This window comes from Chiloscyllium punctatum, chromosome 11 (assembly GCF_047496795.1).
Source record: "Chiloscyllium punctatum isolate Juve2018m chromosome 11, sChiPun1.3, whole genome shotgun sequence".
Taxonomy (NCBI): domain Eukaryota; kingdom Metazoa; phylum Chordata; class Chondrichthyes; order Orectolobiformes; family Hemiscylliidae; genus Chiloscyllium; species Chiloscyllium punctatum.
The window spans coordinates 30,873,837-30,900,105 of NC_092749.1; the positions used below are offsets into that span (position 1 = coordinate 30,873,837).

At 40.8% G+C, this 26,269-nt stretch overlaps 1 protein-coding gene across 2 annotated transcripts in view; it reads right to left on the reverse strand.

The window, feature by feature from the left end:
- Nucleotides 1–7,836: 7,836 nt before the first annotated feature.
- The window catches only part of fh (fumarate hydratase), a 42,701-nt gene continuing 24,268 nt past the window's right edge, over nucleotides 7,837–26,269 (reverse strand). For both annotated transcript variants that reach the window (XM_072580580.1, XM_072580582.1), the window contains exons 6-10: nucleotides 25,469–25,634; nucleotides 22,302–22,505; nucleotides 13,774–13,901; nucleotides 8,704–8,857; nucleotides 7,837–8,049 (exon numbers count right to left, since the gene is read on the reverse strand). In XM_072580580.1, coding sequence (XP_072436681.1) covers nucleotides 7,907–8,049; nucleotides 8,704–8,857; nucleotides 13,774–13,901; nucleotides 22,302–22,505; nucleotides 25,469–25,634 — 795 coding nt within the window. In that variant the 3' untranslated portion in view covers nucleotides 7,837–7,906. The remainder of the gene's footprint in view (nucleotides 8,050–8,703; nucleotides 8,858–13,773; nucleotides 13,902–22,301; nucleotides 22,506–25,468; nucleotides 25,635–26,269) is intronic.

Here is a 26,269-nt window from a genome sequence, read left to right on the forward strand (position 1 = left end):
GTGCATTTCTGTTTTAACTGGAGCCAATATAGCTGGATACTTAGGGTGTATTAAACACTTTTTCAGAGAGGCAGAGGTTCACTGTCTGCATTATATCCACTTCGATACAAGGCACTATTGACCCAATGTCAGGAATAAGACAGCTCTGAAGCAGTAAAAACAAGCAAAAATATTTATTTCTAAAACAGAGTCACAGTTTGCCTTGTTGCACTCTCGGGCTTGTGGTTGCATTGCCGCATTATTCCTGTGCACAATCGGAGCTAACTTTATGCTGAGTATTTATTCCAAACAGCCGCAAGTTGCAGTGTGATTATATGGGCAGCACCATCTTTATACCTGGCAGCTGCTTTGCAGTCACTGTAACTTGGAGACAGTGTGGACTGCAGATGCTGGCAGGTCAGAGTTGATAAAGTGAGGAGCTAGAAAAAGCACAGCAGGTCAAACAGCATCAGAGGAGCGGGAGAGTCAATGTTTCAGGTCAGAACATTTCATCAGACCTGAAATGTTGACTCCCCAGCTCCTATGATGCTGCTTGACTTGCTGTGCTTTTCTCAGATCCACATTTTATTGATTCTTGCAGTCATTGTAAACCTCCTTACGTACATACACAGTTGCTGCCCCAACTGTGGTGGCATTGATAACAGCTCTGCTATTTTCTTTGTAGTGACATTCCTTCTGCACAGAGAACCCTAGTCTTTGGAAGTGAAGAACATTCTTGTCCCTGAATCACAAGATTCCAGGTTCAAGTACCACTCTGAGATGGGAGGATAAATATCAAGGCTGACAATCCAGTGCATTACAAAGGGAGGGCTGCTCTGGTGAACATACTTTTGGATAAGACATAAAACTGAGGCTACATCTGTCCTCTCAGTTGGATGCAAAAGATCTCATGCAGAATGGTAGGGAAATTATCCCTCGGGTCCTAGTCAGAAATATTCCTACCTCAACCAAAATTACAAATAAGATATGTACTTCTTGTCAGATGTGAGAGTTTAAAGAGAGTTTAAGGGTTACTGCGGATTATATCTGCCATAAATGTTGTTGGATGAGAATCTTATCAGATCGAATGGATCGGTTGGAGAGACAGATAGAAGCAATGAGGAATTTGCAACAGCAACAGTTATGTGGTAGATGGCAGTTGTAGGAAGGGGGAAAGTCTCAGATACAGTCACATAGATGGGTTAACTCCAGGAAGGGTAAGAGAGGTAGGCAGCTAGGGCAGGAGTCTTTTGTGGATATACGATTTCAAACAGGTATGCTGTTTTGGAAAATGTAGGGGGTGATGGATTCTCAGGGGAACGTAGCACGAACAGCCAAGTTTCTGGTATTGAGACTGGCTCTAATGCAACAAGGAGTACATTGGCTTCCAAGAGATCAATTGTGTTAGGGGATTTGGTAGTCCGAGATACAGACAGACGTTTCTGTGGCCAGCAGAGAAAAAGCAGAATGGTGTGTTGTTTCCCTGGTGCCAGGATCAAAGATGTCTCAGAGAGGGTGCAGAATGTTCTCACGGGGGAGAGGGGCCAGTAGGAGGTCATTGTCCACATTGGAACCAACGATATAGGAAGGGAAAAGGTTGAGATTCTGAAGGGAGATTACAGAACGTTAGGCAGAAATTTAAAAAAGGAGGTCCTCAAGGGTAGTAATATCTGGATTATTCCTAGTCCTACGAGCTAGTGAGGGCAGGAATAGTAGGATAGAGCCGATGAATGCATGGCTGAGGAGCTGGTGTATGGGAGAAGGATTCACATTTTTGGATCATTGGAATCTCTTTTGGGGTAAAAGTGACCTGTACAAGAAGGACGGATTGCACCTAAATTGGAAGGGGACTAATATACTGGTAGGGAAATTTGCTAGAACTGCTTGGGAGAATTTAAACTAATAAGATGGGGGGGGCGGTTTGACCCAGAGAGATAGTGAGGAAAGAGATCGATCTGAGACGAGTACAGCTGAGAACAGGAGTGAATCAAACAGTCAGGGCAGGCAGGGACAGGTAGGACTAATAAATTAAACTGCATTCATTTCAATGCAAGGGGCCTAACAGGGAAGGCAGATGAACTCAGGGCATGGTTAGGAACATGGGATTGGGATATCATAGCAATTACGGAAACATGGCTCAGGGATGGGCAGGACTGGCAGCTAAATGTTCCAAGATACAAATGCTACAGGAAGGATAGAAAGGGAGGCAAGAGAGAAGGGGGAGTGGCATTTTTGATAAGGGATAGCATTACAGCTGTGCTGAGGGAGGATATTCCCGGAAATACATCCAGGGAAGTTATTTGGGTGGAACTGAGAAATAAGAAAAGGATGGTCACCTTATTGGGATTGAATTATAGAACCCCCAATCGTCAGAGGGAAATTGAGAAACAAATTTGTAAGGAGATCTCAGCTATCTGTAAGAATAATAGGGTAGATATGGTAGGGGATTTTAACTTTCCAAACATTGACTGGGACTGCCATAGTGTTAAAGGTTTAGATGGAGAGGAATTTCTTAAGTGTGTACAAGACAATTTTCTGATTCAGTATGTGGATGTACCTACTAGAGAAGGTGCAAAACTTGACTTACTCTTGGGAATTAAGGCAGGGTAGGTGACTGAGGTGTCAGTGGGGGAGCACTTTGGGGCCAGTGACCATAAGTCTATTTGTTTTAAAATAGTGATGGAAAACTATAGACCAGATCTAAAAGTTGAAGTTCTAAATTGGAGAAAGGCCAATTTTGACGGTATTAGGCAAGAACTTTCGAAAGCTGACTGGGGGCAGATGTTCGCAGGTAAAGGGACGGCTGGAAAATGGGAAGCCTTCAGAAATGAAATAACTAAAATCCAGATTAAGTATATTCCTGTCAGGGTGAAAGGGAAGGCTGGTAGGTACAGGGAATGCTGGATGACTAAAAAATTGAGGGTTTAGTTAAGAAAAAGGAAGCATATGTCAGGTATAGACAGGATAGATCAAGTGAATCCTTAGAAGAGTATAAAGGCAGTAGGAGTATACATAAGAGGGAAATCAGGAGGGCAAAATGGGGACATGAGATAGCTTTGGCAAGTAGAATTAAGGAGAATCCAAAGGGGTTTTACAAATATATTAAGGACAAAAGGGTAACTAGGGAGAGAATAGGGCCCCTCAAAGATCAGCAAGGTGGCCTTTGTATGGAGCCACAGAAAATGGGGGAGATACTAAATGAGTATTTTGCATCAGTATTTACTGTGGAAAAGGATATGGAAGATATAGACTGTAGGGAAATAGATGGTGACAGCTTGCAAAATGTCCAGATTACAGAGGAGCAAGTGCTGGATGTCTTGAAATGGTTAAAAGTGGATACATCCCCAGGACCTGATCAGGTGTACCCTAGAACTCTGTGGGAAGCGAGAGAAGTGATTGCTGGGCCTCTTGCTGAGATATTTGTATCATCAATAATCGCAGGTGAGGTGCCGGAAGACTGGAGGTTGGCTAACGTGGTGCCACTGTTTAAGAAGGGAGGTAAAGACAAGCCAGGGAACTTTAGACCGGTGAGCATGACCTCAGTGGTGGGCAAGTTGTTGGAGGGAATCCTGAGGGACAGGATGTACATGTATTTAGAAAGGCAAGGACTGATTTGGGATAGTCAACATGGCTTTGTGCATGGGAACTCATGTCTCACAAACTTGATTGAGTTTTTTGAAGAAGTAACAAAGAAGATTGATGAGGGCAGAGCAGCAGATGTGATCTATATGGACTTCAGTAAGGCGTTCGACAAGGTTCCCCATGGGAGACTGATTAGCAAGGTTAGATCTCATGGACTACAGGGAGAACTAGCCATTTGGATACAGAACTGGCTCAAAGGAAGAAGAGGGTTGTTTTTCAGACTGGAGGCCTGTGACCAGTGGAGTGCCACAAGGATCGGTGCTGGGCCCTCTACTCTTTGTCATTTACATAAATGATTTGGATGCAAGCATAAGAGGTACAGTTAGTAAGTTTGCAGATGACACCAAAATTGGAGGTGTAGTGGGCAGCGAAGAGGGTTACCTCAGATTACAACAGGATTTGGACCGAATGGACCAAGAAGTGGCAGGTGGGAGTTTAATTCAGATAAATGCAAGGTGCTACAGTTTGGGAAAGCAAATCTTAGCAGGACTATTACACTTAATGGTAAGGTCCTAGGGAGTGTTGCTGAACAGAGACCTTGGGGTGCAGGTTCATAGCTCCTTGAAAGTGGAGTTGCAGGTGGATAGGACAGTGAAGAAGGCATTTGGTAATCTTTCCTTTATTGGTCAGAGTATTGAGTACAGGAGTTGGGAGGTCATGTTGCGGCTGTACAGGACATTGGTTAGGCCACTGTTGGAATATTGCATGCAATTCTGGTCTCCTTCCTATCAGAAAGATGTTGCGAAACTTGAAAGGGTTCAGAAAAGATTTACAAGGATGTTGCCAGGGTTGGAGGATCTGAGCTACAGGGAGAGGCTGAACAGGCTGGGGCTGTTTTCCCTGAAGCGTTGGAGACTGAGGGGTGACCTTATAGAGGTTTACAAAATTATGAGGGGCATGGATAGGATAAATAGACAAAGTCTTTTCCCTGGGGTCAGGGAGTCCAGAACTAGAGGGCATACGGGAAAGATATAAAAGAGACCTAAGGGACAACTTTTTCACGCAGAGGATGGTACGTGTATGGGAGTGAGCTGCCAGAGGATGTGGTGGAGGCTGGTACAATTGCAACATTTAAGAGGCATTTGGATGAGGATATGAATAGGAAGGGTTTGGAGGGATATGGGCCGGGTTCTGGCAGGTGGGACTAGATTGTGTTGGGATATCTGGTCGGCATGGACAGGTTGGACCGAAGAGTCTGTTTCCATGCTGTACACCTCTAGGACTCTGGTAATCTATTGCATTGCTACTTCTGAGAGCTTGCAATGAGCAAATTGGCTGCAGTATTCCTACAACAGTGATGACATTTCAAATTGAATGTAATGCACTTCAAAGTCCAGTGGTCATGTAAAGTACTAATATAAGCCTTTTTTTACTGTTAGTTATTGACTGGAATAACATTTGGAGTTTTGGGCCCAAATATTCCTTCATGTTATAATACAACATATTAAGATTAGTGGGGGGATAAATGAAGTAACAAAAAGAATCAAACTAGTTCAGTTCTCAAAACTTTTATCTCTCAAAAGAAATTAAGTCAAGTCCCTTAACATAACTGTTTGCAATGCTCTACACATCACTGCAAACTTTGTCCAAATTTCCATCCTCTACTTAATGGCCCTATTCTGTGATGTACATTTCCATCAAGCTTATTGTTTTTTTCTTTACTCATGGAATGCATCCCTGGCCAGGCTAAGATTTATTGCTTATCTCTAATTCCTTTTGATGGTGAGCAGCCTTCTCAAATTGTTGCTTTCCATGGGACTGTTTGAGACCCAACAATGGTGAATAGCAACACATTTGCAAATCAGGATGGTGCATAAATTTGTAAAGGTGGTGTTTGCCTTTTCATTTCAAGGGGTAGAGGTAACAGGTTTGGAAGGTACTACCTAAGAAGCCTTGGTATATCGCTGCACTGTATTCTGCAGATGGTATATATTTCTACCGTGTGCCATTAGTGACAGGAGAGGAGGTGGTGGATGGGGTGCCAATCAAGCAGGCTGGTACATCTCAGACAGTACTTAGCTTCAAAATGGTTTCTTGGAGTTACCCTCATTGAGGGAACTGGAGTATATTCCATCAGTCTGGACTTTTGCTTTGCAGGTCAGCAAAAGCTTTGAGGAGTCAAGTTCCTTGTCAGGTAATTCTCAGCTTCTGGTCTGTTTTGCAAACACAATATTTATATGGCTGGTCCAGTTTTCATTCTGGTAAATGATAATCCTCAGGACATCTATGATGAGGGATTCAGTGATTGTAATGGCATCAAATATCATGGGAAGTTGGCTATATTTTCTTGTTGGAGTTGATCATTGCCTGGCACCAATATAACACAAATATTTCTTACCAATTATCAGCCTAAGTCTGTATATTGTTCAGGACTCACTACCAGCAAATTACTTCAGTACATATAAAATATGTTTAAACATTTATTTCCGTAGCCAATAACACCTTTAATGAATTTGGCTCAGGTTTTGTCAGTGGGATCCACTTTAACAATGTCACTTTTTGACTATTGATCCATAGTTTTACACTAAACTCAGTTATGTGATGGTCACTAATAATAGATTCAAAACACATGACACCCCAAGAACCTTACAGAAAATCCCAGAATGACTAAATCAGGTGTAGGGTTGACCACAAACACTAAAGTTGTGTTAAGTTGGGCTAAGCAGTTAAATATCTTAACCGTATCAGAACCAGTACGGTATTCCCAATATTTTTGCGATTATGCGGGGTGTCTTCATTGTGTGTTATTGGGAGGACTGTTGAATTGTTCTGAAGTAGCAGTCGAATAAATGATCATGTAATGGGGTTGCTTTGGCATTTAGAATGTAAACAAGGTGGTATGGGAGATCATGGAAGGAAACAACACAGCAGAATGGCAACCAGTCAGACATAAAAGGAAATAGTAAATAAAGTATGAAGCAGGTGTCAATACTACAAAGCAGAAGAGATGAATCCTTGATGGCAAATAGTAAAGCTCTAAAGCTTATCGCATTTTTCATTCGTTTTTAGTTTATTTGATAGCTTTGCACAACCATGAGAAAGGAGCAAGGGAGCAGACCAACTGGATAAATCTTTCAAAGAGCCGGCAGACATTACATTGTCATCTGTTCTCTCTCATACAAATAAAAGTTATTGTAGAATTGTGCAGTAAGTACTGTACTTGTAGAAGCCTTGTCTTTAATACCTCAACAACCTCATCAAAATGGACGTGATTATAGATCTGTTTCTGTGTTTCTTAACATTGCTGTTATCTTCAAAAATCCAAGGCACATAAAAATTGATCTGAATGCATAAAATACAATGGTTATCATTCTACACTACATTCAGTGCCATGTGTACTTGTTTCATGTTCCAAACCTCAAAGCCACAACAAGCACATATCATTCTTTCAACATGTTGCAGTTAAGACCAAATTTAGAACGTTTGGGTTGCTGATCCCAAAAACACCAAGAATATTAAAATCTTAAAAATCACAAACTTGTGCAGATACATACAAATATATGAACTAGGAACCAGAGTAGGCAACTCAGCACTTTAAGCCTGCTCTACCTCAATAAGATCATGATTGATCGATTGTAATCTCAACTCTCCATTTCTTCATATCCCTGGTAATCTTTCATTCCCTCAATAATCAAGAATCTAGCAATTTCTGCCTTAAAAACATGAAAACATTCTGCACCCATGGTCTTAAAGGAAGGGAATTCCAATGACTCTGAACACTCAAAACAAATGTTCCCTCATCTGTCTTAAATAGGAGACACCTTATTTTTAAACTATGACCCCTAGTTTTAGATTCTCCCACAAGACAGAACACCGTTTCAACACCCGGTCAAGTTTCCTCAGATCTTTTTTGTTTAATTAAGTCACCTCTGATTTTTCCAAATTTCATCGGAAACAGGCCTAGCTGTTTAGCCTTCCTTCATAAGGCAAATACAACACATTCTTAAATGATCAGATAAATCATACACAGCAATTCATTGCCATGTTGTTAATATACTCTGGATATGAAATGCAGTTTAGATTTACCCAAAGCATGTAGAAAGGTTTTACCTTCAGGTACATCTGTTCATTTAGCCACACACATTGCAGAAATAAAAATAGTGGATACTATTCATATGAACTCAAAAGTTAAGAGGAAAAGTTGTGGAGAATAAATTTTGTGCATGGCAATGAATTCTGGACACAACAATAAAGATTGCACAGTAGGACTGCAGCTGGCAGTTTTCAAAAATAAAGTTTATTTTCCATTACTGTAGACCAATGAGAGCTTAAGTATTGTTAAATATTACTTGGGGCCAAGCATTTCACTTGGTTTGACCCACTGTTCAAATTGCTCTGGTGTAAGGTATCCCAACTTGACTGCCATTTCTTTTAATGTTGTACCTTCTTTGTGGGCTGCCTTGGCAATCTTTGCTGCTTTGTCATAACCTGCAAGTAGAAACATAAATAATCATTCCTTGGTTACAAACAATCCAGAATTATTCCAATTTTACGAGAACCCCACAGAGCAATTCATGCAAATATACTTCATTTTCAGCTGCCTATTGTCAAAAACAAAATGCTCAAATTTGTTGATCATAAATATAGACTGAAGAATGACGGGGGTTCTCAATTCAAACTTCAAATTACACAAGGCATCATCCATTCTGGTACAATGCGGGCTATGAAACGTGGGAACTACTTACTGGTTGCCAATAATCAACTTCCCTCAATCCTTCATGCTGAACATCACCTGGAGAATGCACTGAGAGTATGTGTTCCAAACAGAGAACGTACATATTCAAAACTGACTGACTGAGTTGGCTTAACCGTAACAGACTGAACCTAACAAGACCTCAAAGACATATCTGCAGACTGATTTTTGTTTCAAATCAATAACACTACTTAGTAAAACCGAAAGGACGGTGGATGCTGGAAATCAGAAATAAAAACAGAAATTGCTTGAAAAGCTCAGCAGGTCTGGCAGCATCTGTGGAGAGAAATCAGAGTTAACATTTCTGGTCCAGTAACCCTTCCTCAGAACAGCTATTTCCCAAAGTAAAAACAAAAGCAATAATATCCATTTACAGACTACTGTCTTACCAATATGTGGGTTAAGTGCTGTCACCAACATTAGTGATTCATTCATTAACTTGTCAATTCTTTGTGTGTTAGCCTGAATTCCAACCACACAGTGGTCTGTGAAGGATACACATGAATCTCCAATCAGTTGGGCTGAATTAAGCACATTTTTGATCTGAAAGAGAGGAACAAATATATTGAAACATCTTGGTTAGAAAATGCAATAAATGTAAAGAACTGAACATTGCTCATTTTTTTGTGTCCCCATCAAATTTATCCAAATCAGGGATGATGACTGATAAGATGAGAAACACCTCTTCCTTCCCCAACACAAGGTTGTCTTAAAAATAAAGGGATCGTAAATACAGACTGATGGGCAGAGGGGGTGGGGTGGCCATGTTGGTAAGGGATGATATTCAGTCCCTTGCGCAGGGGGACCTAGAATCAGGGGATGTGGAGTCAGTATGGATAGAGTTGAGAAATTCTAATGGTAAAAAGACCCTCTTGGGAGTTATCTACAGGCCCCCAAACAGTAGTCTGGATGTCGGATGCAAGAAGAATCAGGAGCTGAAATTGGCCTGTCGCAAAGATGTTACTACAGTGGTCATGGGGGATTTCAACATGCAGGTAGACTGGGAGAATCAGGATGGTATTGGACCTCAAGAAAGAGACTTTGTGGAGTGTCTCCGAGATGGATTCTTAGAACAGCTGGTGCTGGAGCCTACCAGGGAGAAGGCAATTCTGGATCTGGTATTGTGCAATGAACCAGAATTGATCAGGGACCTCGAAGTGAAGGAGCCATTGGAAAGTAGTGACCATAATACAATAAGCTTCAATCTGCAATTTGAGAGGGAGAGGGTACAATCGGAAGTGACAATATTTCAATTGAATAAAGGGAACTATGGAGCTATGAGGGAGGAGCTGGCCAAAGTTCAATGGTGCAATACCTTAGCAGGGATGACAGTGGAGGAACAATGGCAGATAATTCTGTGTATAATGCAGAAGATGTAGGATCAGTTCATTCCAAAAAGGAAGAAAGATCTTAGGAGGAGGCATGGGTGGCCGTGGCTGACGAGGCAAGTTAAGAAACATATAAAGTTAAAAGAGAAAAAGTATAACATAGCAAAGATAAGTAAGAAAACAGATGACTGGGAAACTTTTAAAGAACAACAGAAGATTACTAAGAAGGAAATATGCAGAGAAAAAATGAGGTACGAAGGTAAACTGGCCAAAAATATAAAGGAGGATAGTAAAAGCTTTTTTAGGTATGTGAAAGGCAAAAAAAAATGGTTAAGTCTAAAATTGGGCCCTTGAAGACAGAAACAGGGAAATATATTACAGGGAACAAAGAAATGGCAGAAGAATTGAATTGGTACTTCAGATCTGTGTTCACTGGGGAAGACACAAACAATCTCCCTGAGGTAACAGTGGCTGAAGGACCTGAACTGAAGGGAATTTATATTTGCCAGGAATTGGTATTGGAGAGACTGTTAGGTCTGAAGGTTGATAAGTACCCGAGGCCTGAGGGTATTGAAGGAGGTGGCTCGAGAAATCATGGATGCGTTGGTGATTATTTTCCAGAGTCGATAGATTCGGGATCAGTTCCTGCAGATTGGAGGGTGGCTAATGTTGTACCACTTTTTAAGAAAGGTGGGAGAGAGAAAGCAGGAAATTATAGACCAGTTAGTCTGACCTTAGTGGTGGGAAAGATGCTGGAGTCTATTATAAAGGATGAAATTACAACGCATCTGGATAGTAGTAACAGGATAGGTCAGAGTCAGCGTGGATTTATGAAGGGGAAATCATGCTTGACTAATCTTCTGGAATTTTTTGAGGATGTAACTCTGAAGATGGACGAGGGAGGTCCAGTAGATGTAGTGTACCTGGACTTTCAGAAAGCTTTTGATAAAGTCCCACATAAGAGGTTAGTGAGCAAAATTAGGGTGTATGGTACTGGGGGCAAAGTACTAACTTGGATTGAAAGTTGGTTGACTGAAAGGAAACAAACAGTAGTGATAAACGGCTCCATTTCGGAATAGCAGGCAGTGACCAGTGGGGTACCACAGGGATCAGTGCTGGGACCGCAGCTTTTCATAATATATATTAATGATATAGAAGATGGTATTAGTAATAACAGTAGCAAATTTGCTGATGATACTAAGCTTGGTGGCAGGGTGAAATGTGAGGAGGATGTTAGGAGATTACAGGGTGACCTGGACAGGTTAGGTGAGTGTCAGATGCATGGCAGATGCAGTTTAATGTGGATAAATGTATGGTTATCCACTTTGGTGGCAAGAACAGGAAGGCATATTACTACCTAAATGGAATCAATTTAGGTAAAGGGGCAGTACAAAGAGATCTGGGTGTTCTTGTACACCAGTCAATGAAGGTAAGCATGCAAGTACAGCAGGTAGTGAAGAAGGCTAATAACATGCTGGCCTTCATAACAAGAGGGATTGAGTATAGAAGCAAAGAGGTTCTTCTGCAGCTGTACAGGACCCTGGTGAGACCACACCTGAAGTACTGTGTGCGCAGTTCTGGTCTCCAAATTTGAGGAAAGACATTCTGGCTATTGAGGGAGTGCAGCGTAGGTTCACAAGGTCAATTCCTGGAATGGCGGGACTACCTTACGCTGAAAGACTGGAGCAACTAGGCTTGTATACCCTTGAGTTTAGAAGACTGAGGGGGATCTGATTGAGACATATAAGATTATTAATGGATTGGACACTCTGGAGATACAAAACATGCTTCCGCTGATGGGTGAGTGCCGAACCAGAGGACACAGCTTAAAAATACGGGGTAGACCATTTAGGACAGAGATGAGGAGAAACTTCTTCACCCAGAGAGTGGTGGCTGTGGGGAATGCTCTGCCCCAGAGGGCAGTGGAGGCCCAGTCTCTGGATTCATTTAAGAAAGAGTTGGATAGAGCTCTCAAGGATAGTGGAATCAAGGGTTATGGAGACAAGGCAGGAACAGGACACTGATTTAAGGATGATCAGCCATGATCATATTGAATGGTGGTGCAGGCTCGAAGGCAGAATGGCCTACTCCTGCACCTATTGTCTATCCAGCTCCAACCCCAAGGCTGTGGAAAAATTACACCTGGAACACCAATGTAGTACTGACAGAGTGCCGCACTGTCAGAAATGCCATCTTTCAGATGAGAAACAAGATTAGATCAGAGAGTAGATTCCTTACAGTGTTGGAAACAGGCCCTTCGGTCCAACAAGTACATACCAACCCTCCGAAAAGTAACCCATCCAGACCCATTTCTCTCTGACTAATGCACCAAACACTATGGGCAATTTTTTGGCCAATCCACCAGATCTGCACATCTTTGGATTGCGGGAGGAAACTGGAGCACCCGGAGGAAACCCACGCAGACATGGTGAGAATGCGCAAACTCCACGCAGACAGTTGCCCGAGGCTGGAATCGAACCCGGGTCCCTGGTGCTGTGAGGTTGCAGTGCTAACCACTGAGCCACCGTGCCGCCCTAAAACGAGACTCCATTTATCTATTTGGGTGGGTTGGATAGATCCCACCGCACTAATCTGAAGACGAACTGAGGCTTATCCCTGTCCTGCCACTATTTGTCACTCAATCCATATCACAATAACAATTATCTGGTTGTCACTGTTTCGGTTTGTGGGAGCTGCTGTCGGCAAATTGGCTATGTTTCTGGTGACTAGACTTCAAAATGATTCCAATGGCTGTAAAGTACTTTGAGACATCTGATGGCTATGCGAAGTGCTGTACAATTGCATGCTGCTTTTTCATCCTCTGCATCAGAAAATTCAACCTTTCAAGAGCTTAAATATCACATTGCTCAGAAACAAAAAGAGGGCTGACTACAAAACAAAAAGTCTGTTGAGACGTAGTACTATTTACTACACAGATTACATTTTAAACAGCAGTGACAATGCAGGATTCATGCATTTTGAAGCTTCTTAAAAAACAAAAATACAGTTCACTGTGTTGAGAATATGGAACTCTCAAACACGTGGAATGGTTGAGAACACTTAATGGCAAGTTAGATAAGGGAAGAAAATGAATAAGAAGAATGTGCTGGGATGAAATGAAGTAAACAGAGTAGCAGTAGGCTTGTGTGGGGTGGATGCTGGGGCACTGAGTAAATTTGAAGGAGAGATAGACAGATTTTTAAATAGTAATGATATGAAGGAATATGGGGAGTGGACAGCAAAGTGGAGTTGAGGCCAAGATGAGATCAGCTGAGATTGCACGAAATGGTACAGCAGGCTCAAAGAGCTGAATTGCTCTTAGTTCACAGCAGAGAAATAACGACATATTAATTCGAAATAATTCAAATGGTTCTGTTACAAAGTAACTGTGAGGAGCCACAGAAACACTAAATTCTGACAGTGGCAAACTTGGCTGACCATGCCAATTGCTTTCATCTCTGCACTTTGAACAACCAGTCTCAAAAACTTGCAATATAACTTCTTTCTTGCACATGCTTTAGGAGGGCAGCAGTAGAAAGGCAACATAAATAAGGAAAGGGAATTAGCTTTGCAACCTCAAGTTATCACAAAGCCCTTCATAACCAAAGAAGGACTTCTGAAGTGTAGTCATTGCCGTTAATACAGAAAAATACAACCACCAACTTGAATATGGCAAGGTCCCGCATAAATTATTACCAATTTTTTAAGATTAGTTGTTTGAATCTGTTTGGCTTTGATATCGAAGCCCTGGTGACACACAGTGACAATTTGAAGTCTTGAATTGGAATTGTAGTATCCTCCTTCCCCAACCGCTAATCAAAAGTTAATGATTCCTCTAGCTCTTCCCCATTTCAGCATTAGCAATGCAGAATGCACTATCATTCTAGAAATCAGTTCAAGACCCAAACCACAATCTAACAGGAAGTGAAGTTTGAGCATTAATATGTTATTTTAAAATATGCCTCGGCAAAAAAGGTCTGTATATCAATAACAGTTGGAGTTAGAAGAAAATCAATTATTCAGCCACTCAACCAATAATATTAAATCATTGTATAGGTAGAAATGCATATGGACCTACATATTTAACAGTAGCCAATTCTTTTGAACATTATCAGATTTCCCAGCACTTACTATCATGGGTTTGAAAACATTCAGCTCGAAGTGGCCATTACTTCCGCCAACAGTAACAGCAACATGATTTCCCATGACCTGTGCTGCGACCATGGTAATAGCTTCACACTGGGTGGGGTTTACCTTACCTGTCAAAACACAAAAATGCAATTAACATTTGCCATACAAGCTACAATCACACGTTACCAGAAATAGGAATTTTTATTATGTCTTTACTGCAAATGCATGATCGCACAAGATGATCTTGTTAGCAACTTGAAGTGAAACTGCTTTCTGATTAGCAATTGTCATGTCTAGACTTAACATTCTTACAGTCAGCTGTGGTTCCCAAAAACCTAGTGGCGCAGCTATTTTCTTAAGCTGAATCCTGCAGATATTCAACTTGAAATAAACCTGGAAGTACTCAGCATTTCAGGAAGGATCTGTGGAGAGGGACGAGAGATAATGTTTCAGGTGGGTGACCTTACAGTAGAAAATGTTTTTTGAACAAGGGGTGAGAGTGGGACAAGGACAAAAGGAATGTTTGCACTATGGTGAAAGACAGAAGAGAATGAACACTTGAAGAGTTCGCCTTCCAGGGTCAATGGTAATGATGCAAGAAAAGAAACAAAGCAAGATGTGCCTAGAACAGATGTGATACTGTCAGAAAGAAAAAAAAATTAAACTCACAAACAAAATGAAACAAAAATGGGGCCCAGGTAATCAATTGAACTTGCTGAACTCAATTTTGATTCCAGAAGATGGTCAATTATTTAATTGAAAGATGAGATGATGTTCATCAAGCTTATGTTAACCTTCACTGAAACAGTGGAGTAAGCAGACTTGTCAGTGCAACAGCAAGGTGGATAATTAAAATGACGCCTGCCAGAATCTTGGCATGAGGTTTGGCATGTGAAAGCAGGTGTTTCACAAAGTATTCAACCAATCTGTGTTTGCTCTCCACAGTGTAGAAGGGGGCATATTGTCAGAAGTGAATACAATAGACCAGATTGAAAGGAATACACACAAATCACTGCTTTACTTGGAAGGAAGATTGGACGCCTTACATGGTAAGGAGAGAGAAGATAAAAGTGCTGGTAGTATATCTTCAGCACTTGCATTAAAAAATTTTATGGGAAGGTTATGGGATGTTGGAGGTGACTTGGACCAAAATACAATGGAGAGAATGGTGCCTACAGACTACTGAAAAGGGAAGAATAGGGGGAGATGTATTTGGATGACTCATTACGTTGGAGGTAGTGGAAAATAATATGGAATATGGAAACAAAGAAACACAGATTTAGGGAGGAGGAGTTGGCCAGTTGGCCCTTTGAGCCTAGTCTGCCATTAAATATGATCATTACTGATCATCCATTTAATATTCTGTTCCTGCTTACCCCCCACACCCTTTGATCCCGTTAGCACTAAAACCTAAATCCAACTCCTTCTTGAAAACATTAGATTTTTGGCCTCAACTGCTTACTGTGGCAGAGAAATCCACAGGCTCACCACACTGTGGGTGAAGAAATTTCACTTCACCTCAGTCCAAAATGGTCTCCCTGTATCCTTAAACTGCGACACTTGGTTCTCGGCTCCCCAATAATCAGAGTTTTCTTTCCGTCACAATGTGTCTAATCCTGTTCAAATTATGTGCACTTCTATGAGACTTGCCCACTTCCCACCCGACTTTTCCAAACTCCAGTGAATACAGTCCTAACTCATCCATTCTCTTTTCACACGTCAGTCCTGCTGGCCCAAGAATCAGTCTGGCCAGCTTTGACAAAGGGTCAGTTAGACTCAAAATGTCAGCTCTTTTCTCTCCTTACAGATGCTGCCAGACCTGCTGAGATTTTCCAGCATTTTCTCTTTTGGTCAACTTTTGTGGTATTCCCTCCATAGACAGAGGGCATCCTTCCTCAGATAAGGAGATCAAACCTGTACACGATATTTCGGGAACAAAAGCATAAGTTGCTGGAAAAGCTCAGCAGGTCTGGCAGCATCTGTGCAGAGAAATCAGAGTTAACATTTTGGGTCCAATGACCCTTCCTCAGAACTCCAGGTGTGGTCTCATCAAAGCCCTGTAGAACTGCAAAAAAACACACCTTTCCTATACTTGACCCCTCACAATGAAGGCAGATATACATTTGCCTTCTTCACTACTTACTCCAGCCACATGCTTAACTTTCAGTGACTTATGTGCAAAGATGCACAGGTCCGGTTGCACCTCACCCTTTCCCAACTGATCACTATTCAGTGAAGAATCTGCCTTCTGGTTTTTGATATCAAAATGGACAACCTCGTATTTATCTACATTTGACTTCATCTGGCATGCATCTGCTCTCTCCCTGTCCAAATTACACTGAAGAGCTTCTGCATTCTCCTAACAGTTCAACATCCCAGACAGCTTTGTGTCATCTGCAAACTTGCGAGATAGTACATTTAGTTCCCTCATCTAAACCATTAACATATATTGTGAATAACTGGAAGCAAGCGCTACTCAACTAATCACTGGCTGTCACATGGTAAAAGATCAGTTTATTTCTATTCTTTGCTTCCTGTTCTCTATCTATATCAGTACTCCAAGCTCAAGCACTTTAATTTTACAGGCAAATATCTCACATGGCACTCACTGAAAACTTCCTAAAAGTCCAAGTTAATTGCTCTATTGGCTCTCCCTTATCAATTCTACTAATTACATCCTTGAAAAATTCAAGTAAGTTTGTGAACCACAACTTCCTTTCTGTAAATCCACACTGACTCTGTCCAATTCTTTCACTATTTGTCAAGCACTCGGCTATTACATATTTTAGACTGGACTCTAGCATTTTCATTCCACCTGATTTCAGGTGATGGTGGGTGTTAGGGTGGAAGGTAAAGACAAGGGGGAACCTTCTTGCGGTTCTGGAGGGCAAGGGTTAAGAGCAGAGGTGCAGAAAGTAGATTGGATTCGTCAACAGCCCTCTCAACTACAATTAGGGAGGATTCTCACCTGAACAGAATACGGTCGTGGAAGGTTGCATCACAAGAACTGATATAATAGAGACTGAGAAACTGAGGGAATAGAATGGAATCCTTATGGCAGTTGAGTGCACAGAAGCGTAGTCAAATTAGCTGTGGGAATATAATGAATTAGTTGATGGCCTATCACCAGGAATGAAGACAGAGAAGTCAAGGACGGAAAGAGAAGAGTTGAATGCGGACCATGTGAAATGGAGGAAAGGTTGGAAATTGGAGGCAAGATTTTAAGTCTTTTTCCAATTTAGTACAACAGCAGGCTATTGCAGACATCATTAGTAACTTTTCAGTTCTGATGAAAGGTCACATTCTTGAAACATTTTCTCTCTTACGGATGCAACTTGACCTTCTGAGTATTTCAAGCACGTTCTGCCTCGATGTAGTTTCTTGGTGTGCTAACACAAAGGCCAATCAGGCTCACATGTAGTTTCCCAAATATAAATCATCTGAAGAGCACTGACTTAGGCCAGTAATGGAAAAAAGGAAACAGGCATTTTTGCATCTGTTGTGGTGACTGGAAGACTAAAAGCTTCTGCAAAATGTCTCCCTTCTTGGTGAAAAAGGAAATAAAAATGTAGGCATATTGTGACATCAGCACTAACGTAGACTGACTTTACAAAAAATGAATAATGTCACTTCCTAACACTCAATGCTGTTTGCTTGAAGGATAATCTTCCTTTAATAAGATGAGGTTCAGTCACAGAGTTGTTTGCTTTAATTTGAACAGACTCTGTTTAAATATAGTCCATTTTCTTTAAGGGTGCAGAGACGGTGTCTTAAAATAGACTGCACACTGTAGGTTTGCCAGAAGTCCCACCTCACCAACTGACACAATGGTGTCAACACTTAATCAAATATTTTTTAAAAAGTACAGGTGACTTCACGTTGTTCTCATATCCCACAATTTACATTTTTGTACTGATCAAATGCTGCTAACAGTGCAGTCTTCTCACACATAGTAGTGATAGCCTTTAAAAAACCCAATGGTGCCAGACAGATTTTTTTTATTGGTTTTGCTTTCAAGGCTTCATTTCCGTCTAAGCTGACAGAATCAAACAACCTTCATCTTACTGCTATGGGAACTGCAACTCTGTGGCCTTCAGCACACCTCGATTAACAACTGCAGCACCAGTTAAGTAAAAAAGGAAAGTGACGCACAGTGGTTGAGCACTGCTGTTTCAGAATCTATTAAAAGAACATAACAGCAATTACAGAAGAACCAAGTTTAGGCTACCCCATCTGAGCTGTTGGTTGAGGCATGTTATATGATAAATAGGCCATTAGTGCAAACAGAAAACAAAACTGGAATTGACAAAAAGACAAAAGAGTGCACTGTGCAATTCTAACTAATTTGCTGGACAAGGTATTGCAAAGAAGAGGAAATCAACTTTAAATCCAATTAAAAAGCAATAAAATTCATAATGGAAAACTTAACAGCCAGCCATTAAAACTATTGTTTGAAAATGAAGTTGCCTAATTTAGCAGAAGAGAGCTACAAGAAATTCATCTATTACTTTAGTAAAATATTAATACAATTAAAACAGTTACCTGACTGTACAGAAATTAAATCTTTCTGAACCAAAAGACTTACTTCCAAAATCTTTTGACATATCCTTCTCAGGCCAACCAAAAATGTCTAATTAAAAATGATCACAATAATTTATACTGCAGAAGAAACGGGTTGGCAAATCAGCTCTGACTGGTTGAATCTTTGGAATAGAGAATACAACAAGGAATCAAAGACTTCCCAATGCTTTGGGGTAATACAAAAACAGCACAATATATTTTTTTTCCATTTGTGGAGAATAGGTCCCTGCAATCTAGTAGCTCCTAGTAAATGTAATTGAGCCACATTACAATTTTGACAGGTTATCTTAAACTGGTTGTTCAATTATTAGCATGAAGAGCCTACTGTTCCTTGTTACTTTGACAATGACACACAGTCACTCAGAGTCAAGCTGCCAACCAATCAGTAGCCCATTTCCTCCTTAATATAAGTAACTGCATTTGTCCTGATGAATGCATGATCAAGGTTTCGTCAACATTTGAGTTGAGTGGATCAGTGCAACTATTTGCATAAATAAATTATATACCATGATAATCAACTTTTAAAGCCAATATTAAATGTCATCACCCTTCTCTGAGATATACATAATGACTCAATTGGAACAGGACCAACATCTTTGTGGGGAGATTTGCTAGTGCTACTCAGAAGGCTTTAAACCAGTGCGGGGGGACAGGAACAAAACAACAGTGAGAAATAAAGGTTGAAACTGATAAAGTAGGTGAGGGGTGCAAGTCAAATAGCTAAGGCATACAAGAGCTTGGCAGAGAATGAGGTTAAACTGATAAATTAAACTGCATTTACTTCAATGCAAGAGGCCTGACAGGGAAGACAGATGAACTTACAGCATGGTTGGGAACATGGGACTGGGATATCATAGCTATTACAGAGACATAGCTTAGGGATGGACAGGACTGGCAGCTTAATATTTTGGGGTATTCTAAACCAAAGATAGAAAAGGAGGCAGCGGCGGGTGAGTGGGTGGCGAGAATAATGTTTTTGGTTATGGATAACTTTATGGCTCTACTTAGGGAGGTTGTTCCTACGAGATAATCTGGTGAAAATATATGGGTGGAACTGATAATCAAGAAAGAGATGATAATCTTGTTGGGACTATAGCCCCAATAGTCAGTGGGAAATTGAGAAGCAAATATGTAAGGAGATCTCATATATCTGTAAGAATAATAGGGTTGTAATGGCAGCGGATTTTAACTTTCCATAAACTAGGACTATCATAACATTGAGGGCTTGGATGGCGAGAAATCTGTTAAGCATATCCAAGAAAACTTTCTTATTCAAGTATGTGGATGTACCTACTACCGAATGAGCAATATTTGCCCTCACTTATTTCCCAACAGATAATCAAGTGATGAGATATCAATGGGGGAGCACTTTGCTGTCAGTAATCCAATTCCCTGAACTTTAAAATGTAAATAATTCAGATATGAATATAGGAGGTATCGTTAATAAGTTTGCAGGTGACACCACAATGTAGAGTAGTGGACAGTGAACATTACCATCTCAGTGTACAACAGGACCTTAATCAAATGGGCCAATGGGATCAGGAGTGGCAGATAGAGTTTAATTTAGATAAATATGAGATGTTGCATTTTAGTAAGGCAAACCAGGGCAGGACTTACACAGTTAATAGTAGGACCCTATGGGGTGTTACCGAACAAAGAAAACTAGGGGTGCAGGTGTACAGTTCCTTGAATGTGGAGTCAGAAGTAGACAGGGTGGTGAAACATCATGTTGCATGTGTAAAGGACATTGGTAAGGCCACTTTTAGAATACGGCATATAACTCTGGTCGCCCTTCTATAGAAAAGATGTTGTTAAATTTAAGAGGGTGCAGAAAAGATCTACATGGATGTTACTAGGACTAGAGGGTTTCTGTTCTATGGAGACTGAATAGGCAGTGGTTTCTCTTCCCTGGAGCATTGGAGGAGGAGGGTGACCTTAAAGAGGTATATAAAATCATGAAGGACATGGAATAGGGTGAATTGCCAAGGTCTTTTTCCCAGGGTAGGGGAGCCCAAAACTAGAGGGCATAGGTCTAAGGTGAGAGAGGCAAGATTTAAAAAGGACCTGAGGTATAACTTGCTCACACAGTGGGTGATGAGTGTACAGAAGGAGCTGCCGGAGGAAGTGTGGAGGGTACAAATCACACATTATGAATGTAACATTTAAAAGACATCTGGTGGGCGTATGCATGGGAATGGTTCAGGGGAATTTGGGCCAAACGCTGGCAAATGGGACTGGGTCAGATAGGAATGTCTGATCGGTGCAGATGAATTGGACCAAAGGGTCTGTTTCCGTGCTGTATGACTATGTATTTTTTATTCACTTACGAGATGTGTGCTTCATTAGCTGGACACAATCTAGCTGTCCCCAAAATGGTGGGGAGCTGCGTTCTTGAACTACTCCACTGTATTTGGTGTAGGTAAGCTTACAATACTGCTAGGAAGAATGCTCCAGCTCCAGGATTTTCACTCAGCCACATTGCAGGAATTGCAATACATTTCCAAGTTAGATTACAGAGTAGCTTGGAGGAAAGTTTGTAGGTGTTCTTGTCCTTCTAGATAATATTGGTAGTGGGTTTGGAAGGTTCAGTATCAGGAACCTTATTGCTGCAATGCATCTTGTCAGTGGCACAGACTGTTGTCACTGTGCTATAATGGTGGAGAGAGTGACTGTGTAAACAGTGCCAAATCAAGCAGGCACTGGATAGATGGTATCAAGCTTCTTGGAGCTGCATTCATTGAACCAATGGGAAAACTCCATTGCACACCTCACTGTGCGTTGTAGATGGTGGACTCTGTTACTCACTGCAGGATTCAACCTCTTACCTGCTCAAATAGCCACTATATTTATAGGTTACTTCAGTTCAATTTCTAGTCCAAGGCAAAACTCAGGATGTTGATACCGGGAGATTCAACAATGGCAATACAAAGATTGTCAAGGGGCAATGGTCTGATTCCCTCTTGGTGGAGATGGTCATTGCTTGGCACTTGGGTAGTATCAACGTATCTTGTCAATTGTCAGCCCAAGTCTGGATACTGTCCAGGTCTTGCTACATTTTGAACGCAGACTGCTTCAGTATCTGAGGAGGTCTGAATGGTGCTGAACATTGTGCAGTAATCAGTGAACATTCCCACTCCTGACCTTATGATGGAGGGAAGGTCATTGATGAAAAAGCTGAAAATGTCCAAAGCTGAGATGACTGACCTCTAACAACCGCAACAATCTTACTTTGTACTCGGCAGGATTCTAATCGATGGAGAGTTTTCACCAATTCTCATTGAACTCAAACAAAACTAGAATCAGTGATGCCACACCCATACAAATGCGATCTTGACATCAAGGGCAATCATGCTCCTCTCTGGAGTTCATCACTTTTGTTCATGTCAGTACCAATGCTGTAACGAGGTCAGAATTCAATGAGCATCAGAAAGCTAATGCTATTCAAGTGCTGTTTGATAGCATTCTTAATGATCGAGAGTGTGCTGATGGGGTAACAATTGACTGGGTTGAGTCTGCTCTATTCTCTGTGTACAAGCCATATCTGGACAATGGTATTTACACAGCAATATGGAACAATGTTATAGCTGTACTGGAACAGCTAGGCTTGGGATGTGTCAAGTTTTGGAGCACACATTTTCAGTCATATTGTTAGAATGTCAGGGTTTTTGCAGTGAACAATGCCTCAGGTGGTCAAAGTATTCTTCTGACAGGTTTTGAAGTACAAACATTCTTCGATTCAACAAAGATTTCTGTCGGTGCTTGTTTGGTCTTATAGGCAGACAGCTGCTTCCATGCCCCAATGAGTTACTGAAAAATGTGTTACATAAAGTTTAAACCAGTTACAGATTCAGTGTCATGCATGCATTCCACACAACACGGCATCAACATAACCAAAATAGCCACTTCAGACAGACAGTCATTTTGCTTTCTGTAGATTGCAGGAGTACCTGGCATGATGCTGCTTCCTGGCTCATTTTCAGGCAAGGTAAGTTCACCCAAGCCAGAGCGAGGTCCAGATCCCAGAAAACGAATGTCATTAGCCACCTTCATCAAACTGCAGGCAACAACGTTCATGGCGCCACTCAGCTCAACCAAGGCGTCATGTGCAGCAAGAGCTTCAAACTTATTAGGCGCAGTCACAAATGGTAAACCTGAAATAAAACAAAGGCAAATTTATTTTCTGTCACTGGTCTGCACTAGCTTAGTTTACCACCTGCCACTTGGGCTATAAGCATACATTCTGATGTGTACTGAATACCACCTATTGCCAGCATAACTTCAGAAAACCCAAATATTTCACCGTACAAAAGATAATGATGGTCCTGCCATCATTTGACAGCTTGATCCCACTGAACACAGATTTACCTCTTACTAATCAAAGCAAGATTGGTTTTGTTTCGCTGTGAGCCAGAGGTGCAGGGATGTTATTTTTAAACACAGGACAGCTGGAGAAAAGGAACAGAAAAATAGCAAAGACAAAAAAAAACGATTAAATACTTAGACTATCCCAAGAAGGAAATGTCTAATAACAAGCTCAGTGTTTAACTTGTCAGAATTCAGTCTACTTTTCTAATTTTGTTAATCACTACTACCTCAAAATAAATGAGACAAAATGCTGTGGCAGGGTGTACCTAACACAGGTAACCACATTGTTGATATATATTATTCAATATGCATTGATAACGTAGAATGGAGCCCTCATACAAGAGGTACACTAAATCAATCACCACCCAAAAGAGGGAAAAAAAAGGGATTAATGCCTCTGAAAGCCCAATGCATTTTTTTGTGTTTTTAATTCAGACTTTCATTTGTGTGGTTTCTTTTCAGCTATTTTCAATAGTGAATGTTAGATTTGTTTGCCTCACACAATGTGTCTATAAATAAAAGAATGTAAGAAATAGGAGAGGCCTATTCTACCATTCATCAAGATCATGATTAATCTGCCCTAGGCCTGGACTCCCCTGTTCTGGTAGCCCAAAGCTTTCAGGTTCCTCATATTCAAAAATCTACCTCTTCTTTAAATACTTTCAGTGATCTAACCTCCACAATTCTGGGGAAAAGAATTCTAGGCATTCACTAGCCTCTGAAAGAAGAAAATCTTTAGCATCTCAGTTTTAAAATGAGGGTCTCCTTATTCTGTAAGCCCCCAGCTCAAGATCACCTCACTCATGGGAACATCTTCTCAGCATCTACCATGACCAGCCCCCTCAAAAGCTTGTATGTTTTGATAAGATCACCCCTCACTCTTCTAAACCTAGATGAATAAAGACCAAACCTTTTAGCCATTCTTGATAAGTCATGTGTTCATCCAGGGAATCAGTCCAGCAATCCCTTTTGAACAACCGACTGTGCCTTGATTAAATACAGGAACCAAATACAGGATGCTTGGGGCTTTCAGAGGCACTAATCTCTTTTTTTTTCCTCTTTTGGGTGGTGATTGATTTAGTGTACCTCTTGTATGAGGGCTCCATTCGACATGATCAATGCATATTGAATAATGTATATCAGTCCTCCAAGTGTGACCTCACCAACACTCCTTGTTTAAAACTCAGATCCCCAGCCATAAAGGTCAAAGGCCTATTTGCCTTCTTAATTATTTGTTGCATCTGCATGCTAACCTTTTGTGTAACAAGCACAAAATATCTAAAATCTGCTGTGGTGCAGTTTTTTTTGGAGGCTCTTTTCAATTTAATAATAGTCTGCAATATGATTCTTCCTAGTAAAGTGCATGACCTCACATTTTCCAATGTGAAACGTTAATCTGCCAAGTTTTTGACCATTCACTCAATCTCTCTCTGTCCCCTTGCAGATTCTTTATGTCCTCATCACAACATGCCTTCCCACTATTTTTGTACTGTTATCAATTTTGGTCACATTGTAATCTACCCCTCTTCTAAGTCATTAACATTGATAGTACATAATTGAGGCCGTAGGCATAATTCTTGTGGCAATCCACCAGTTAAGTCTTTCCAAACTGAAAAAGACTAATTAATCCCAGTCCTTTGTCATTTGTTGTGTTAACCAATCTTCAGTCTGTGCTAATACATTACTCCCAATACCACAAGCTCCTTTCTTGTGCAATAGCCTTTTACGAAGCAGCTTGTTGAATGCCTTTGGAGAATACAAATACACTAGAAACACTAGTTCCCCTTTATCATGTTGCTTGTTATATTCTCAAATAACTCTAGCAAATTTGCCAAACATGGTTTTGTGAAATGGTAACCATGTTGACTCTAATGGATTGTGCTAAACCTTTCTAAATACTCTGCTATTTCTTCCTTAATATAGGACTCTAGAATTATTGCAACAGGTATTCTGCTAACTGACCCATAGTCTCCAGTCTCCTTCCCTTTTTTGAACAGGGGTATCACATTCACAGTTTTCCAATCTGCTGGAACCCTTGGTTGCAAGGCATCAGGTCCTGACAACATTCCTACCTTCAGTTTCAATACTTTTTTCTGGTGAACAAAGTTAAAAATCACACAACACCAGTTATAGTCCAACAGGTTCATTTGGAAGCACTAGCTTTCGGAGCACTGCTCCTTCAACAGCAGCGCACCAAATGCTAGTGCTTCCAAATAAACCTGTTGGACTATAACCTGGCGTTGTGTGATTTTTAACTTTATACATCCCAGTCCAACACCAGCACCTCCAAATCATGACTTTTGCAGGTGATACAGACTGTTACAAGAGCTTTCCTCCCCATTGTAAACACTCCAAAGATAATAAGGTGTCAAGGGTCCTACAATTAGCTATTCTCTTTCTTTTCATATAACCATAGAAGTTTTTATTCTTTGTTTTCATATTTCTTGTCAACTTACTTTATAATCTATTTTCTCTCTCATTAATTTCTTTTTTGGTTGTCCACTCCTGGTATCTAAAAAATTTCCAACCTTCTGACCTAACACTGGTTTCTGCTATTTGTATCATTTACTTTTTGGTTGAATACTCTCCTTAACAGTCTTTGATAACCACAAGTGGCTCATCATTCTCATAGAGTCCTTCTTTTTGCTTCAAATAGATTTTTGCTGAGCATGACGAAAAACAGTAAGATGGAATTGCATCATCAGTAAAGGTTACAGCATAGGTTACTGTGCATAATGATGTATCTGACCTGTGAGCTCTGAGACTTTGGCAGCCACCTTCTCCGCGAACCCTATTCTTGTGTTCAATCCTGTTCCCACTGCAGTCCCACCAGCGGCTAACTCATATATTCTTGGCAGTGCAGCCTTAATCCGTTCCATACTATATTTTATCTGCTGTACATAGCCACTAAACTCCTAAATATGAATAAACAGAATAGACAGTGAATTTCAATCAATATTTTAAAGCAAAAATTCAGTCAATTTGAAAAACTATTTCACAGGAGGACACCATGGTCACAATACTTTGAGAGCACTTTTTTTTTCTAAAGACTAGTTTAGCAAACTAACCTTGACAGTGGTGTTTCAAGTCCACAGAGATTGGTGAGAATGATGGCTTTCTTTCACTTGAGTGATCTCAGTCCATTTCTTGGCATGAGACTCAACCCAAAATTGGCCACAATTTTCCACAAATTAGCATTTTGACTCCAAGAAGCAGTAAGTACTGCTAGTTCTGGGGACCTGGGTTCAAGTCCTGTCATGGTAGATGGTGAAATTTGAATTCAGTCAAGACTCTGGGATTAAGGATCTAATAATGACCATGAAACCACTACCAATTGTCACTAATGTCCTTTCAGGATGGAACCTGTCATCTTTACCTTGTCTGGCCTAACTGTGGCTCTAAACCCACTGCAATTTGGTTGATTCTTAACTGCCTGCTGGGTAATTAGGAATGAGCAATAAATACTGGCATTGTCAGAGATGCCCACACGAGTAAATAAAAAACGTTTCTGGAGACAAAAGGGTGGAGTGGGAAGAGAGACTTCTACAAC